At 43.8% G+C, this 19,374-nt stretch overlaps 1 protein-coding gene across 1 annotated transcript in view; it reads right to left on the minus strand.

The window, feature by feature from the left end:
- Positions 1-19,374, minus strand: part of Galnt18 (polypeptide N-acetylgalactosaminyltransferase 18) — a 301,481-nt gene that overhangs the window by 28,784 nt on the left and 253,323 nt on the right. The window contains exons 8-9 of the mRNA XM_028768019.1: positions 16,724-16,861; positions 10,968-11,063 (exon numbers count right to left, since the gene is read on the minus strand). Of these exons, the coding sequence (XP_028623852.1) occupies positions 10,968-11,063; positions 16,724-16,861 (234 nt within the window). The remainder of the gene's footprint in view (positions 1-10,967; positions 11,064-16,723; positions 16,862-19,374) is intronic.

A 19,374-nucleotide genomic window follows, 5' to 3' on the forward strand; every position in this document is an offset into this window, starting at 1 on the left:
TCCCTAAATGGTGGCTCTTGGGACTGTGTGTGAGGTGTAGACAAGTCTCTTTAGGTAAATTACTGAATCGAGCAGAGATCAGTATGTTCAGCTGCAGTCATTGTTTCCTCTTGATGTGATGGGGGAAGGGGAGGGAGAGGGGGAGTGGGGAAGGAAGAAGGGGAAGGAGGAAGGGGAAGGAGGAAGGGGAAGGAGGAAGGGGAAGGGAAAGGGTTATTTGTGGCTCCTAGGCTAAGTTTATCATGGCAGGGAAAGCATGGTGGCTGGAGTATGAAGTGATTGGTCACATTGTACATGCAGTCAGGAGGATGAGAGTGTACAGGAAGTGGAGCTGGGCTATAAAACCCAAAAGTCTGCTCCTTCCAGTGAAGCTCTAACTCCTAAATAGTCCACAACCTTCCAAAATAGCACACCTACTGGGAAACAAGTGTTCAAGGATGTGAGCCTATGGAGGAGATTTCAGATTCAAGCCCCAGCACCAACCAAATCTAGCAGACCATGTGAGGCTTCCCCAAAGAATAGCCTGTGTGACCCTGAGCTGCCAGGCATCAGCTGGTGCCTACTAGCCAGGAGTCACAGAGGGCACACTCTTATGACAGGAAAGAGACACAGGGAAGATCTACAAACTGCCAAGTCACTTTTTGCTTGAAATTCTGTTTATAGATAAAAGTCATGGAGAAGTAGAGATATCTGCCAAAGGTCACTGGCAAGTACAAAGCCATTTAAATTCTTGGCACACAAAACAAAACTTTTGCAAGTGCCTCTGGGATGTTACATGAAGGGCCTGGAGATGCAAGCACAATCTATGAGGTGTTTTTAATGACCCTGAAGTTACTGGGAACATGGCTAAGTAGCGGAGGGGTGAGTGTATCATTGTGACCCATTGGCAAATGGAAGCTTCTAGAAAGTTGTCAGTAGATCATGAGATAAGCAATGTTTTCTCTTTCTTTCTTTCTTTCTTTCTTTCTTTCTTTCTTTCTTTCTTTCTTCCATCCATCCACCCACCCTCCCACTATATCTATCTTTCAGGTGACATTGTCAAAATAGGGAGGGGGTGAGAGTGTCATTGTGACTCACTGGCAAATGGAAACTTCTAGATAGTTCTCTATACACAATGAAATAAGCAGTATTTTTTCATTTTCCATCCATCTATCTATCTACCAACCAACCAACCAACCAACCAACCAACCAACCAACCAACCAACTCACCGAAGTAAGAACTCTTAAAAATGAAGAAGAGGGTTTGAGTGGATGTAGCTCACTGACAGGGCATTTACCTGATCCATGCAAGGCCTTGGGTTCAATCCACAATTCACATAAATAAATAAAAATTAAAACCAAAGAGGTAAAGACAAAAGAGCGATGAGACAAAGTTCATTTCCTCTTCTGGGACTAGCTTAACTCTTCTTCAACACACTTCCTGACCTGACATGAAATTCTTCTTCAGGTTAGAACAGAATTCTCTCAGCTCAACTCTGTTCTTTACATTCTGAGTCAATGTCAGGACTTCACAGACTTTTGGAGGAATTAAAATCCCTTCCACCTTTCTTCTACTGCCAAGACCGTACCTTCCCAAAGGAGAAGCACTTTATCTTGATGCACTCTCTGTGGTCTAAAAACCTCTGGCAGAACAGATGGAAGAAATCCTCATAGTCTTCTTTGTTTCTTCTGACCCCACATACTCTCTGTGAAGTAATGATGTGTTTGGGGTTTCATCATGGAAGTCAATTATCTGTGCCTGTCTTTCTCTTCCAGACTGTGCACTTGGGCAAATGGCCTTTCTCTTTCCAGTTCTTGGCATAAAGTTCAGTGCATGTTCAGTGAATGGGTATGTGAATGAATGAGTGAGTGAATGAGTGATTAATTGGATGGAGTCTGTAGAGAGACCCCCATTATTGTATTTTTCCCATTAGAAGAAATTTTCCAGGCTGTTACACTAATTAGGGCTAATATTCTCAGTTATTTTGAGGATTGCTTACACTTTGCTGCTAATTTAAATAAAATGGTTACATTTACTCATTAACCAATTAGCATCCTTCCCAGCAGCTTCACCTCACTAATTTGATTAGCTACATTATGATTTCTTCTGCTTGGGGCTTTCCTGGAGACCTGGGAGTGTCACAACTCCAACAGAGTGACGTTTCTTTCTGAGGGTCTAGCCCAGCTGTGAGATCAGTTTCTCCGAGCACAGCTGTCTCTTGGTCTCTAGTATCTCTGGAGACTCCTGGCATCCACTATAAGTTGCTTTGCAAACATTCCTATCACTATGCCAAATGTACTTATCCTTCAAGGGAAAATAAAACTTTTGGAAATATGATGACGTCATGAAAGACAATCTGTCTAATGTCTGAAGAGTGAGTGAATTAAAAAAGAAGAAAAACAACATAAAAGTGAAGAAAAGAGGAGGTCAAAGGACAAAGTACTAGCTTTCTTCCTCACTCTTGCTTGCTGGTAACCGGTGATGCTGTTGAGCAAGTCAGCTCATAGCTAAGATACTCTTTGTCTTATTTTTCAGACGTAAAACAGACTCAGAAATTATCTAAATTTTTGTGATGAAGATAAGTCGTTCTGGGTACCCAGAGACTCACATTTTCCCATCTCTGCAGCTGGACAGAACCGTGTGACTCAGCCCAGCCAATGAGCTTGAAAAGGAAGTTGTGTCGGTGCTTCTTAGTCAAGGAAGTGAAAGACACCCAGTTACATGTGTATCTTTATGGGGGGAGAAGGAGGTTGATGGGTGGAATTGTGCATCCCTAAAATTCACATGTCAAATTCTAACTTCCATTTCCCAAAATTGGTGCCATATTTTAGAATCAGGGCCATTGAAGATATCATTAGTTAAGCTTGAGTGAAGTCACACTGGAATAGTGCAGGCTCCTACCCCAAATCTATGAGGGTCTGTGTGAGGTGAAGTTGGCATTAGAATCACAGCTATGTTGAAGGCAGCCTAAGAAGCTCCCAGGGGAGAGGCCTGGGACACATCCCTCCTTGGCACCTTTCTGAAGGGATATATCCTGATTGCACATTGACCTTGGACTTCTCCAGAACTGGGGGTGGGGTGGGGTATGTGGCGGATAACACACTCTGTTTTATGTGCTTCTCAGTCTGTAGCACTGGGTAAGGGGAGCTGTGAGAGCTGAAGGAAAGACCACATTATCAGGTCAGCAGTCTACAAGAGTCATCAACTTAGGAATGACTTGAAGGGCATTTAACCTCTGGCAAACTTTAGGAAGGGTAAAGACAGCATTTTCAACAAATGGTGCTGGTTCAACTGGAGGTCAGCATGTAGAAGAATGCAAATTGATCCATTCTTATCTCCTTGTACAAAGATCAAGTCCAAGTGGATCAAGGACCTCCACATAAAACCAGATACACTGAAACTAATAGAAGAGAAGGTAGGGAAGAGCCTCGAATACTTGGGCACGGGGAAAAGTTCCTGAACAGAACACCAATGCTCTAGATCAAGAATTGACAAATGGGACCTCATAAAATTGCAAAGCTTCTGTAAAGCAAAGGACACTGTCAATAGGACAAAAAAGCAACCAACAGATTGAGAAAAGATCTTTACCAATCCTACATCCGATAGAGGGCTAATATCCAATATATACAAAGAACTCAAGAAATTATACTCCAGACAACCAAATAACCCTATTAAAAATGGTTACAGAGCTAAACAAAGAATTCTCAACTGAGGAAACTTGAATGCCTGAGAAGCACCTAAAGAAATGTTCAACATCCTTAGTCATCAGGGAAATGCAAATCAAAACAACTCCGAGATTCTACCTCACACCAGTCAGAATGGCCAAGATAAAAATCTCAGGTGATAGAAGATGCTGGCGAAGATTTAGAGAAAGAGGAACACTCCTCCATTGTTGGTGGTATTGCAAGCTGATATAACCACTCTGGAAATCAGTCTGGCAGTTCCTCAGAAAATTGGACATAGCATTACCTGAGGACCCAGCTATACCATTCCTGGGCATATACCCAGAAGATGCTCCAATGTATAACAAGGACACATGCTCCACTATGTTCATAGCAGCCTTATTTATAATAGCTAGAAGCTGGAAAGAACCCAGATGTTCTTCAACAGAGGAATGGATACAGAAAATGTGGTACATTTACACAATGGAGTTTTATTCAACTATTAAAAACAATGAATTCATGAAATTCTTAGGGAAGTGGATGGAACTAGAAAATATCATCCTGAATGAGGTAACCCAATCACAAAAGAACACACATGGTATGCACTCACTGATAAGTGGATATTAGCCCAAAAGCTCGAAATACCCAAGATACAACTCACAGACCACATGAAGCTCATGAAGAAGGAAGACCAAAGTGTGGGTGCTTTGGTCCTTCTTAGAAGGAGTAACAAAATACTCATGGGAGCAAATATGGAGACAATGTGTAAAACAGAAACTGAAGGATGGGACGTCCGGAGACTGCTCCACCTGGGTATCCATCTTATGTGTAGTCACCAAACGCAGACACTGGTTGTGGATGCCCAGAAGTGCATGCTTACAAGAGCCTGATATAGCTGTCTCCTTAGAGGTCTGCCAGAGCCTGACATATACAGAGGCAGATGCTCACAGCTAATCATTGAATTGATCATGGGGTTCCCAATGGAGAAGTTAGAGAGAAGACTGAAGGAGCTGAAGGGGTTTACGGCCAATGGAGAGAGCAACAATACCAACCAACCAGAGCTCCCAGGGTCTAAAGTACCAACTTGAGAGCACATAAGGAAGGACCCATGGCTCCAGCTATATATGTAGGGGAGGATGGCCTTGTTGGGTATAGGTGGGAGAGGAAGTCCTTGGTCCCATGAAGGCTAGATGCCCTAGTGTGGGGGAATTCGAAGGTGTGGAGGAGGGACTGAGTGGGATGGGTAGGGGCACATCTTCATAGAAACAGGAGAAGGGGGATGGGATGGGGGTTTCTGGGTTGGTGGAGGAATGGGGAAAGGGGATAACATCTGAAATATAAATAAAATATCCAATAAATAAAAGACTTAATAAACAATAAAAAAAGAAAGAAAAACAATGATTCAGTAGGTAAAAGTGCTTTGAGTCAAAATGCTTTGCCGCTGAGCCTGGCATCGAGTTAGATTCCTAGGACCCACATAGGAGAAGGACATATGTGACTCCTAGAAAAAGTTGGTCTCTGTTGTGCGTATGCACACACACACATACACAGACAGACAGACAGACAGACAGACACACACACACACACACACACACACACCTGGGGTATGCTAATAAATAAATGTAATTAAAAAATTACATAAGACCTAGAAATAACATAGAAGTCCTTTTGATATTATACTGAGATATTATTTAACAGGCCTGCTTAAATAGCATGCAATTTTCTAATAGTATTGTATCTGCCTTTGTCTACACTCTTTACCTTTTGATTAACTCTCAGACACTACAGAGTTACACATCAATACCTGGTTTTCTGTCTTGGTAGGAAAGGTCACACTGAATGCTATAATTGTATTTCCCTATATGGTATTAACCACTTTGTGTCTGACTGGTCCATCCTATTCTGACACTGCTTCATAGAAAATGCCCACAGATACATTTTCAAATGCACTTAGAATTTATCTAGTCATCTTATAGGGTTAGCAAGAATGAATCCACCCACTGGGGCTGCCTCTCTATCCCTCTTCCTCTACAATGCCTGACTGTGGCTGGACAAAAACCAAGTCACAAAACTCAAATGAAGCCACTTAAATAACACTTGAGAGAGAGGAACAAGCCTTGTATGGTGACCAGGTGAAGATTTAAAACCAACATCATGAGGGTCCTGTCTGTTGTCCCCCAGGATCAGGAACACTCAAGATGACTCAAGATGACCTAAAAAGAAACACACACCTGGTAATGGATTAAGTAGCACAGCCTATAAGAGAACAGGGCTATAATCCTAGCACTAGTGGAGAAAAGAGGATTTTGAATTTGAGGTCAGCTGGAGCTATATCCTAAGACTGTCTCAAAGTAAAAGAAAGCCACAGAGTCACAGAATGGAAGAAACCTTAGAGATTTCTCAGTTTAGGTGTCATAGTATCCCAGAAGTCTACCAACAAGGCTTGAGGAAAAAATGATGAAGGTACCAGTGTCACTTGAGCTAGTGGCTGAAAGAGCTCCTTGCTCTCAGAAAAACATGTATATTCTTTTATTTGGAAGGAAGCTTCAACTCTCTCTTAAGGCTAATCACTACTATCCTACGTCAAGCCTTGTAATAATAGCTGCTTACCTAGACTAGGTAACAATCGTGGGAAAGCCTGCATTGTCTAAATGCTTCATGAACACTCATTCTGTAATCCTAGCAGTAACCCTACAAGGTAAGCGATGCTATAATTGCTATTTTATAGGTAATAAAATTGAGGCACAACATCTATCCAAGGCGCCTGGTTAGTGAGTAGCATGGCTTGAACCCAGCAATAATGTTAAAGAAGGATTAATTTTTATCTTATGTTTCTGTGCATGTGGGGACCTGTGAAGGCCTGAAGAGGAAATTGGACTTCCTGAAACTTATAAGTAGTTGTGAGTTACCCAAAATAGGTTCTGGGGAGTACCCCAGGTTTTCTGGAAGGGTAACAAGTACTGTTAACTATGGAACCATCACTCCTCTCTAAAGATTTAGTTTTATTTTACTCTTAGACACTAAGCCATTTCTCCTATTCCGCTAGTTATTTTGATCTTATAATTGTGTGTATGTGGTACATGTGGAGGCCAGAAGGTCACAGGATCACCTGGAGCTGTAGTTACAGGCAACGATGAGCCACCTGACATGGCTGCTAGGAACTGAACTGAGTCTTCTGTAATAGCTGTTAACTGATGCGCCACCTTTCCTGCTCTCAAGTGCTTTAAAAAGTTATCACATTTATTCATGTGTGTGCCTTAGTGTGCAAGTGAAGACCAGAAGACAACTTTCCATGATGAATTCTCTCTTTCTACTATGTGGGTCTCAAGGATTGAACTCATGTCATCTGCATTGGTCCAAGTGCCTTTGTCTGTTGAGCCATCTCTCCATCCTGGCCTTTAACCTCCATGTTTCCTGTCAGTATTTTCAGGCTGCCTATTGGTTGTGGTTCTCGTGGAAGGATGTGTGAAGTTTTACAGCAGAGGTCAGAAAGATTGTCACCTTGGACTTATCTACATTTCTTAGACAGCAATGTGAGGGCCATTGTTCTTTTCTGGGGTAGTGAGTATGCAGCTCACATGGAGACATGTGGCAATCCATCTGTACATGTGTGACCATATCTGAGTTCTCCCTATCAAGTGGAAGATCTTGCTGAGAACTGCCAGGAGGAGGGACAATCTCATCAAAAATGTGTTAAGACAAGGTCTGTGAGATATAGTTGACCCTTGGGACCTACGTCTATCCATACTTTACTAGAAAGGACCTTCCTTTCTTAAGCCTCTTCATGATACTTTTGAGGACTGGAGGATGCTTTGGGGTAATCCTGGAAGCCAGAATTCTCATCGCCTCAACAATCACTCACTTTATGTCCTTGTGTTCCTGTGTTCATGCTGGGTGGATACAGAAACTCAACCCAGGGACACACAGCCCACTTCCAAGACAAGCCAGTATCTCCCTGTCTCTCAGGTCTGTCATCAACCAATTCCTGCCACAACAGAGTCCATATAGCTTCCTTCTCTGGTACCCTGTGACCCAAACTTGGTTCAAATCCTCCTGGACCCTGAAAGCATGAACCTGGAAGGAGAAGACCTGGAAGGCCTGCCTGGTACTTCCTGCAGAATTCAGGTACATGAGCACATGAAGGAGTTGATTTATGAAGGCAGTTCCCACAATCCCTGGCAAGCACAGCATAGCCTCATAGCTCCCAGACAAGTGTCTTTCAGAACAAATGAACTAGAGATAAGCAGGTTGTTATAGCTGGTAGAGCTGGGGCTAGAGATGGCCTAGTCTAGTTTCATCATATACAGATGGGCAGACATATCTAGATGTAGCAAGTTAATTGGGGAGAGATCAGAACTGTACTACCCATGAGTAGCAATGCTGACTGAGAGGACAAATGAGAAGCCCTCAGGGATGATAGAATTCACTAGGATGGTAACTGTGTTACACACAGAGGTAGGAATCCCCTGAACTGTCTAATTATGTTTCATACATGTTAGCATAAAGTCATATCCTCATAAGGATATAAGATATTAAGAGAAAAGAAAAAGTTAAAGTGATCCTGGAAGACCAAGCATAGAACTCAGGCCTCCTGATGTTCACTGCATTGACCTTTCCCTCAATATTCTGTATTTTCATTGCCATAGCAACTTGCTGATTTTCCAGGACTCAGCACTAGTGGTCTTTGTCTGGGGAGGATATCCACCTTGCTCCCAGCACCTGTGTTAGCAGTGGTGTCTGTGATGATCTTGGTATTCCCTATAGCATCTGGCATCACCATGCCCTTTCTCTGAAGAACAACACAGTTGATGGGCAAATCTCTCCATGTTCCAGTACCTCAGAGTGCAATGGTTTGATAGCTACCCTTCCTTCCTTTCCACTTCTCTGTGTCCCTCCCAGTTTCACCCCATCTCCACCCTTGGCCTCTGCTGAGATGACAAATTACACCCCTGGCCTCTGTATCATGATCCATATCCTAGCATTTCTTTCAGAAAGAGTCTTCTTGTGATTTTTATCAGGGATAGGCTTAGACTTCTCCATTTCTTCACATTAAATGGTAAGGATAGAACCCCTATCCTATATGATTAGTGCTCTTGTGATACCAGACACCAGCCCCTTTTTCTGAAGGTCCCTTTTCTCCTTGTCTTGTGAGTGCAGGAGAGAGGCCTCCTGAGAGTGAGGAAATGAGCCACTACCAGATGCCTTATTTGTTAGCATCTAGACTTTGAACTTCCTGGCCATCAGAGCTGTAAGAAATGCATTTCTGTTGCTTAACCTGCACAGTCTGTGGTAGGTTGTTTGGGTCACATGAGCAGATTATTACAGGTAATATTCATTAACGGAAACATACACCAACTCTATGAGTCATCAGTTTTATCCCTAAGTATAAGTCCAAAAGAAATGCGTATCGATACAAGTCAAAAGACATGAACAAGTAAGATGGCTGCAGCAGATCTCACAGTCTTAGTCCCTGTTCTGTTGCTCTGAAGAAGCACCATGACCAAGACAACTATTACAAGAGAAAGCATTTAACTGGAGATTTGCTTATAGTTTCAGAGAGTTAGTCCATCATCATCATGGAGGCGAGCATGGGGTCATGCAGGCAGGTGCTGGAACAGTAGCTGAGAGCTACACCCTGATCCATAGGCAGGAAGAGAGACTCTGGGCTTGGGATAGGCTTCTGAACCTTCAAAGGTCACTCTCAGTAACATACTTTTTCCAACAAGGCCACACCTTTTAATCCTTTCAAACAGTACCATTCCCTGGTGACTTAGCATTCAAATACATGAGCCTATGAGCCTATTCTTATTCAAACCACCACAGTACTTCATAGCATATTCATAACTCAGAATAGGCTACAGAAAAACAAATCAGTAGCTTACAAGATCCATGAATATAGCTCAACAGATATGGAGGCCAATAGAAGAGGTTCTGGTTAATATGATCATGCTCACTTCATAGAAATTTCAATAATCTGCACATTTACAGTTTATCTATCCTCTGTGCATATATTATGCCATGATAGGACATTTGTTAGCATAAAGACAGTGGAACGATTTGAATGTGAAATGACCCCGCAGGCTAAGGGGTTTGAACCCTTGGTCCCTAGCTAGTGGTGCTATTTGGGAGTGTTCTGGAAACTTTAGGAGGTGAAGATATACTGGAGGAAGAAGGCCACTGGGCTTGAGGTTTTATAGCTTGGCTTACTTCCTGTCTGCTTCTGCTTCCTGACTGCAGATACAATGTGACCTGTTAACTTCCTGTCCCTGCTGCCATGCCTTCCCTGCCATGATGAGCTGGGTCTCGGGACTATAAGCCAAAATCATCCTTCTCTCCCTTAAATTGTTTATGTCATCCCAGCAATATGTAAAGTATCCGAGACAGTAACATATCAAAAAATGCTGCACTGTTCTATAATAATGAGTGAGTTGCTATGCTAACTGATGAAGAGACAGTGTGATGTGGCTGCTCAAAGACTAACCAACTAGTGATGTCACAGCAACATGGCTGGCCTACCAAAAAGATAAGCCTTTAGGACCAAAGTGAACAATCACGGAAATTCTCATCATTTATACATAGGTTCATGTCACAGTCTTCAGTTGAGTGCTTAGGCAGGTAACAACTTAAACACAGAAGCACACATCTACAAACTGATATGAAAACACCCTTTTCAGTCACTGTTATCTTCTGGAGTCAAACTCTGGCAACATTGTTCATCTGGATACTCTTCATGCTAGGGCAACATTGACCAGTGGCTGCCTATTATATTTTATTGTGCAAACTGACTCCATTGCCTGTGTTTCAACATAGCTTTGCATATCTAAAGCCTAGACCATGAATGGAGAATTTTAAAGGACAGCTCATTTCCTGGTGGCTGTCCTTTGTTCTCCATCAGAAACATGTATTAGAACTAGAAAGGAGACTCATGGCCTGTAGACTGTGACTTGGTACTCTATGGAACTCAGGCAGATTAGAAAGCTTAGGGGAACCATTAAGGTCCATTCTGCTAAGAAAGGGCTCTCCTGCCAGAACCTGAGCTACACAGCTCACCACAGCTTTCCAAAAGGAGGCAGAGGTTTCTCTGTAAAATGAATCTCCTCTTTCCCCATTCCTATTCCATAGGATGCTGGCCCCTAAAACATACTTTCCCAGCTTCTCTCCAGGCAAGGAAGATACAGCTTGGTGCTTAGACTCATAGAAACACTTCATAATGAACACCAGAGATTTCTGGGCCCAGGGGCACCATGGCAGAACCCAGTTGTGCTTCTCTATACCCAACACTCACATGTGCATTCCTGACACGGGGACCTCCTGAAGACACTCACCTGGGGTGTCATCCCATGGCATATGTATACGATGGGGACATTCTCTGTATCTGGTCCCTGATCAAGACACAAATCAGTCTTCAAGGAATTCTGCAGCTGAACATCAGAGGAAATATGGCCAAACCATAGGGGAAAGAAGAGAGAAAGCACACATATTAATTTAGGACAGGCAGATGTAGCCCTCAGAGAGACTCATCTTCTTCATCAATCCTAGGTCACCAAACACTATGGTATCAGCAGGCTCAGCTATTTATTTGTATAAAGGTATGACTGGGGACTGGCTCACACTCCATGAGAAATCATGACACTCATTAGACAGTAAGCTGCCTTTGCAAAGCTAAGATCATCCAAGTAAATACAGGAAGTATACAGTGAGAAACACTAGGGTCTCCATTCTTTCACTGCTCCAGGAGGGGAAGGAGGGAACAAGCCCCGACCAGCCTTTGCTCTTGAGAGTTGGGCAAAGTGGCTAACATTTTTTGTTTGTTTTGAATATAAGAAGGTCCTCTGGGGCCCAGTATTCTGTGCCTCTTAGAGATCCATCAGGGGCTTGGCCAGCTCCCAAGGGTGATCCAGTTGCTGAGGATTCTCTGGAGTAGAAAGCTTGGTGGGGGAAGAAGAGAGAGGAGTCTGGTAGAAGCAGAAGAAAGATCTTTCACTCTCACAAATGTATGGACCTAGTCTCATGAATCAGCACAACATATCTGGGTATGAGAGTCCATACTCAATGGCCCTCATGACCTAAGCCCACGCTGAGTCCTTGGACAGGATGGCCTGTAGGTCACAAGACCCTTTTCACTATCCACAACAGGGTAGACCACAAGGCACCAACCCACAGTCTATGGCAAATGAATTATTCTCTTTCTTCCCATATCTTTCTGGAATTTGAACAAATGGCAGTTCTTTTATCCTGGATCTAAAAGAGCTCAGATCTCCTGAGATGTGGTCTGTGTGGGTAGTGGCCACTACAGTTATGAGTAAATAAGATTACGTGTGGAACATCTTGTGGATGTGTGTAAACTGAAGAACTCAGATGTGACCAGAAAGGAGATGAAGCACAGGGCAGACAAAATCAGAAATAAGAGAGGCCACCTGCCTCTGCTTGGGTTTTTATGGCTTCTGAGTTCACACACACACAGCCAGTTTTCACGCCCATAAGAAAGCTAATAGTGTCTTTCCCCATGCTCATCTTGGGCTAGTTTAATAGAGTTTCATGTCTTTCAACCCAAAGTCCCCCTTTTAGAATGGGAGACTGGAGAGAAGAATCCAGGGACACTAAGGCAGTGAACTATGGCTGAGTCACTGTTCAGGTGGAGGCCAGAACCAGTAAGAGGCTGGGCTTGTGGAATCCTGGTGCCTTAGAAGTGTACAAGTGGGCAATGCTCTGTCATGTGCCCTGTGTCCACTGCTAGGTGTAGCTTTGTAGGAGAAGAGTATGGAAATACTCTTTGAACTTGTCTCCTGGTCCATGAAGAGAAAGGCGTAGGATCTAAATCTGTGATCCGTTATCAAGACCAGAGACTCACAGATCCTGTTAGGCTTGGCTTTCCCCAGGTCCCAAGCCTCTGGGTGACAGATGGGTATCGTTTGATACATTCCTTCCTGGCTCTGTGTTGTCCCTCCCCTGTTAAGTGGGTGGTCTATTGGAACAGTGGACCAAGAGAGACAGGCTGTGGTGCAGTGTTGACTCTGGCAGCATGGTCTTGGACAAAGTAACTTGCCCTGCTTCTTTTCTTCCCTTGGAAATAAGGATAATCACAGTGCCTGCCTCTCAGGGATGTTATGAAGATTAAATGATATAATATCTGCGAGGGCTTAGCATAGGGCCTGGTAGCCAGCAGCAGTAATTGTTAGCTTCTTGTATTACTGCTGTAACCTCCCTGAAAGCCGTTCGGGAAAACTAGCTGTGATGAATGAACGGGTGTGCCAGGAACTTCCAAGTGAATCATATCTCGATCTCAGAGGAGCCTATAGGCTGGGACTGTGGTGTAGTGGTAAGTGCAGCTGCCCCACCTCCGCCCCCAGCTTCCCGGTCTGTGATTCAGTCTTCATGCGGTGGAAGGTGAATACTTTCAACACCCGCTGCTTTGTTCTCTTTGCTTGGCTAGTGCTGCTGCCACCCTGCCAGCCCCAGGCTGGGGCTGAGACCATGTGCCCTATGCTTCCCTGACACTCTCATTTCTCTTTAAAAATTATTTTAATTTTAAGTGTGTGTTCATGTGTGTGTGTGTGTACATATGTGTGCATGCCTGCATGTGTGTGTGTGTATGTACACCTGGGTGTTGGTGCCCATAGTGGGCAGATCCCCTGGGGCTAGAGCTATAGGCACTTATGAGCTGCCTGACATCAGTGCTGGGAACTGAACTCATGTCCTCTTCAGGAACAGCAAGTGTTCTTAACAGCTGAGTATCTCTCCATCCTCACCCTCACTCAGGAATCTTAGTGCAGCGTCTAGCACACTGCTTTCTTGTTGCTTCTTTACTTGCCTGCCTCCTCATTCATCACAAATACTGGGTTTTAGTCTTCCTCGTTGTATCTAGATGGACCAAGGCATGAAGCACATAATTGCCCTGAGTGTTAAATGAGTGTGTGCAGAAAGTGAACAAATGAATGGCACCATGGTGACAGGGACACAGTATGTCTGACCTTGGAGGCCAAGCTTTTTCCATCATATGTGTGGTAATGAGCGTGATACTATTAAATGTGCCCCTTTAAGAGGATTACTGTAACCATTGAGGCACAGTGCCAAGCTTATACAGTGAGAAAGTTCAAAGTAAATGTCTAGAAGCTGGGCACGTCTGATTCTAACTTCCCCTCCATCTCTAATTCTCTGCACGAGATCTGGGAGTCATTCAAAGCTCCCTCATCTCCCAGACAGTGAGCTCAGGGGAAACCCATACATACAGCCCACAGTTTCTTCAGCCAGAAGGAGCAGTAATGTGCCCTATTAGTGACTTAATGGCCTGGGCTATACACTTGACACTGCCCCAATTGAGTGACCCAAAAGTTTATTTGACCTGAATGATGTAGTTGAAGCATGAATTGAACTGGAAAATAAAAAGATTTTAAAAACCACTGCTCCTGCAAGGACATCTGGCCTCTGCATTTTAGAATAAAACTAATTACCAAGGAGGAACAATTCAGACCCAGCAAATGTTTTCGCTCTTGTGGCTGTATCCTGCATGCCCTCATTAAGAGTTCGTGATGTTTCTGGATCGGCAAGCATGTCTCTGCTCCTGAAGGAGTCAGGCACTGACATGTGGAGGAAAGAGTGGGAGGGAGAGTCTAGCTGGACCTTGCACAGTGTCTGGTGGATGAACATTATAAGAACAGTGACCTCTGTCAGTCCTGGGGAGGGCTAGCATGCTCATCTCTGTGGGATAATGAGTGGGTGGCCTTTTATGTGACAGAGTGCAGACAGTCTGAGCTATGGACCCAGAGACATCTAGACATAGCCTAGACACTTACTATCTGGTCAACTAAAATGCTGTCTTTGTCATCAAAGGGTCCCAAGAGAAACCTACTGCTGCATGTATGTAAAAGGTTAGACTTTTAAAGAAAATGTTATTTTCTTTTTTTTAAAAGTATAACTTCTGTTTTAGTTTTCCGTTCTGCCCTTATGAAACTACCCCCTTACCTTTTTTTTTTTTTTTTTAGATTTATTTGCTTACTTTATGCATGTGAGTATACTGTCACCAGAAGAGACACCAGAAGAGGGCATCGGATCCCATTTCAGACGGTTGTGAGCCACCATGTGGTTGCTGGGAATTTAACTTAAGACCTCTAGAAAAGCAGTCAGTGCTCTTAACTGCTGAGCCATCTCTCCAGCCCCAAGATAAGACCTTTTTACATGAAGGATAAAAAGGGTCTTTAGCTAGGACCTGGAAATACAATGGCTACATGCAAACACTCTTGTTGCTACTGCTTCCTCTGTCTCTCCTGGTACGTGTGGCTGACCTCACTCAGCTCCAGTGATGGACTGATGAGAACAGAAGTTTGGAGCATGTCCTGGCTCATGGAGGTTTGGTTCTAAAACTTTCTCTGGGCACACAATATTCTCTTAGGACTGGGTCAACAGTGGCCAAGTGGCACTATATGGTTTTTATGGAGCAGAGTAGGATATCATCCCCTGGAAGGTTCTAGTGATGTGTACAGAGCTAATGGACATCATGCAACGCAGTGTGCTCCTATGATGAGGGAGGATCTGGAGTATTGTGTAGCAGCTGGGCAGCATCATTTGAGGGGATGCTCTGATCCCCAGCCTCAGGAGTAGAAAGGTAAGAGGCACCATTTCAGGGTGCAAACATGCATGGGGCTCTCGTGGAAGATATAATTTATCCTTACAAGATGGCTTCCTGAACAGTCTTAACTGAGGGTTGTCTAAGGTTCTAGCTCTGTGTCATTCAGAACCACTGGATATTAGCGTACTGAGTACGAATTCTGCGTCAAATCTCTCAGAAAAGGCTCTTCACACTCCCAGGCAAGAGCTCCATTCAACAAGTTTCCAGCTGGGGAAGCCCTTAACTCAGCTCTGATCACAGGGCACCAAAGAGGCCTCAGCTCTGCCTTCAAGTTTTCATCTTGGTATATCAAAAAAAGGCAGGAGGGAATGCTCTCCAAAAGCAAATAATTGCTGTGATTCCAGCTATTCTTTCAGGCACTGTTAGAGACAAGTCAGGTTTCTGCCCATTTCTTCATATAACCTGAATATAATATAAGCATCCCCACAGAGTGGAATCAAGGGCTTAACTGTCATAGAAAAAAATTATGTGTTCAGACTTTAACTTTTACTCTCAAATGGCAGTCATGTACTGCTCAAAACACTTTAAGGGTAGAAGGTCCTGATATTAGTTGGATGATGGAAGGGTTTATCATGGTTAAAGTATTTTGAACTGAGAAAGGAAATCTATTCACATTTCTCAGAGTCCCTTCTAGCCAGTGAGGGTAGTATTAACTTATCCATTTAACAGATGAAGACACTTAGGCCCACAGTCTGTAAGAAGGGACAAGGTCAAGATCTATTCTACTTTGTATTTTTGATGGTGCTAGGGATTGAACTCAGAGCCTCATACATGCTAATTATGTTTGCTCCAGAGTTACACCTACAGCCCAGAGCCAAGATATGAACGAATGGTATTTTCTCCACTCCATCCTCTGTCAGCTAACACACACACACACACACACACACACACACAGAGAGAGAGAGAGAGAGAGAGAGAGAGAGAGAGAGAGAGAGAGAGAGAGAGAAGGAATAGGCACATCAACCAACAAAGCTTGCAAAACCCTTCAGTAAACTTAAGGGAGGTTCTGCCTCTTAGAACTTTTCCCAGGGAGGCGTCAAACATGAATGAGAGGTGCCAGCCAGTGGGTAGACAAGGCATTCAGGTGTTTGAAAGACACTCCCCAGTCACCCCAGCTGGGAGTACCAGTGAGTATAAGCTGTGTTAACCTGCAATCTGAAGGAAGCTAAATCTTCTTTATGCATGTTGTTTAGAGGGTTATGCAAACTTGAGGTCACAGGTGAATTGCAGAGGACAGTGAAGGAAAGATACAGTCCTTTCTCAGAGGGATTGGAAAGACTCAGGCTGTGAAAGCGAAGCCTATTGAAGGTTCATCAGCTTGGGCTGAGCCCAAGTTTATCATAGCATACTACAGAGGTGATAGTGGGCTTGTTCCCTCCCTTCCATCTTAACATTCTTCTCTGGTCTTCCTTTCTGTCTGCATCTGAATGAAACTCCAAGCCACTGGCTCCTTACCACTCCATAGGCGATAATGTCAGAGTACATCCTCATCTCTGGGTACACACTGACTAGGTACCACCTGAAGGTCTTGCACTGCAGCTGCTTCCTCAGAGCCTTCCGTGCAGTGATGTCCCCGATGTCGATCCCTGAGTCCTGTAAAGAAGCAGAGGCGGAGCTGCAGCTCCCGTCAGGCCTACTCTGTGTGTACTGGCTATGTATAGCTACAAACTTCTGTATCAATATGCTTGCTGTGACCCGGTGTCTCCAGCCAGGATTCTCAGAGACTTTCTGGTAAAGGGGCCCTGTGCAGTATTCACCCATAAGTATCTCCATTTGGAATTTAAAATATGAGGTCCATATTAAACGGGACTAGTATAAGTAAAGTAAGGGGGCTGAATACTTGACTATAGTAGAGTTTGAGTGGTATACAATTATTAAATTGTATGAAATACAATTATAATACCACAAGAGCATTAGCTTTGACAAGGGGTCACTATTAGATCCTCTTTCAGGACAGCCCCCATGCTTTCCTAAAGGTGTGAGTTTTCATAGCAAACCATTCTTTCTGTATTCAGGATCTTGTATTTCTGCTTGTGATATAATGAGATAGATAGATAGATAGATAGATAGATAGATAGATAGATAGATAGACAGATAGAGACATAGACTGATATATATATATATAATCTCCAGTGTTCCAGTTATCACAGGAACCTCCAGAACCAGCCTCCTATACATTTTCAACTTTTGCATATTAAGATCTATGCATATGTGCGCGTGCACGAGTGTGCAGAAACACACACACACACACACACACACACACCTCATCCTGTTTATTAACTGACTTTTGCTTTTGTGTTTCCAAGGTTCAGTATGTTTGTACTGTGTTTTTTTCCTGCCAATTGCATCAAATCCTTTTAATGGCAGTGAGAAATGGTTAGTGGTCTTACTTAGACAAGGGTACTTTGGCCTGCATTATTAGAAAACAATGAACCTTCCTTTCTTTTTTCTTAACATTTAGTATAGTTGGATGATCTCTCTCCTCCAAAATCCATGGCTGTCTAGGACCTCTGAATAGAATTTTAAGAAGTCTTTGAAGACTTCTTACAGCTTAGGAATCTCACAATGAAGCTGTTTGAATAGGATGAGCCCCAGATTCAATGATTAGTAACTTTGTAAGAGAACAGAAAGGAAGGTTTGCACATATAGAAGCACACAAAGGAGGGGCCCGCATAGAGATCCAGCAGACCTACGTGATGAATCTCTATGGTCTTGGAAAGCCAGGAGCCCCCAGATGCTGGAAAAGACAAGAAAAGATGGATGTCCGTCTCAAGCCACTGGAGGAAATCTGGCTCTGCTAGCACTTTAATGTGAACTTCTGGCTTCAAGACCCAGCGGAAACAAGTTCTGTTGTATTAGGAAACCAATCTTGTGGCTAATTCATTTGGACAGTCTTAGAAAACTAATAAAAAAATTGGCTACCCCACAAATAGCTCAGTATTTCTGCCACAAAAATCACAAAATTCCATGTGTCCAAGCCTCAAAGAAAGGGTATGAACAAAGCAACATGGGGCCATACTTGGCACTCAGACTGTCTTTGGGCAGGAGAAGCGCAGCTAGGAGGGTTCTTGAACTTTGCAGAAGGAAATACAGGTGTTTGCTACAGGCTGGTTTCCTATGTACTGACTGGCAAACTGAATTTCAATTAAAATAGCTGGATGCAAGTGCTGGAGGCTGCTCTGGCTTCTCACAAGTTTGGGGTTGAATGTGGTGGTAAGGGTGCAGGTGAAGAGGACAGCTCTGCTCCATGCATGGCCCAGGGGAGGGCTCGGTAGAGTAGCAGGTAAGAGCAGACAAAGAACATACTTGTATGACCAATAGCACCAAGGACACGAATGAACATTTTCTGGGTGCCAAGCCAGTACCGATGTGATTCTTGATACACATTAACTAATGGATGCTCTGGGCACCACTTGAGCAGGGTTGAAGAGCTTCTGTTCTGAATTTGCAGTGGCTGCCAGAGAGGGGAAGTAAGTGGGTAGAGATGTGCCTGTGCTTGAGCCAGTACTGGGATGATGATGGTGATGGTGGTGGTGGTGGTGGTGGTTGGGATGCTCCCAGGAAGACATGGAGAGCAGGTGGCAGCCAAACCTTTCAGTCTTTGTCAACTACTGGAGTTCCTATTTGCTATGTGTTAGTAACTGCACAGACAAGTCAAAACACACAGTCTATGCCTGAAATGAGGATCTGGGAGAGGCAGAGAAGCAAACAGACATGTGAGGCAGGGAAGGAAGTGGAGAGTAAGGGAGAATAGACACAAGAGCCTACATTATCCAGCTTGGAGTGTTGGGTACCAGGAAGGTTGGGCAGGGAAGAGGTGAGCTGTCAATGTTTCCTGGAGTCTGACACACTTGAGACGACTCTAAAGGATGAAGCAAATCCTGGCTCCTTAAAGCCATCATCTTGTGATCCTGACAGAGGTTCTGCCATCTCTACAGACTTACTGACCTGAATTTCTAGGATGAGGCCCAGAAGAGTGTTTTCTAAGTTTTCCATGAGATTCTGATGTAGCTGAATGGCAGCTCTGCTCTAAGAGCCACTGGCTGGGAGTCAGGGGAAGAGACCACACACATAGCCAGGCTGTCCCATGTTAATAAACAAGGTTC

This window comes from Grammomys surdaster, unplaced genomic scaffold (assembly GCF_004785775.1).
Source record: "Grammomys surdaster isolate TR1022 unplaced genomic scaffold, NIH_TR_1.0 184, whole genome shotgun sequence".
Classification (NCBI taxonomy): domain Eukaryota; kingdom Metazoa; phylum Chordata; class Mammalia; order Rodentia; family Muridae; genus Grammomys; species Grammomys surdaster.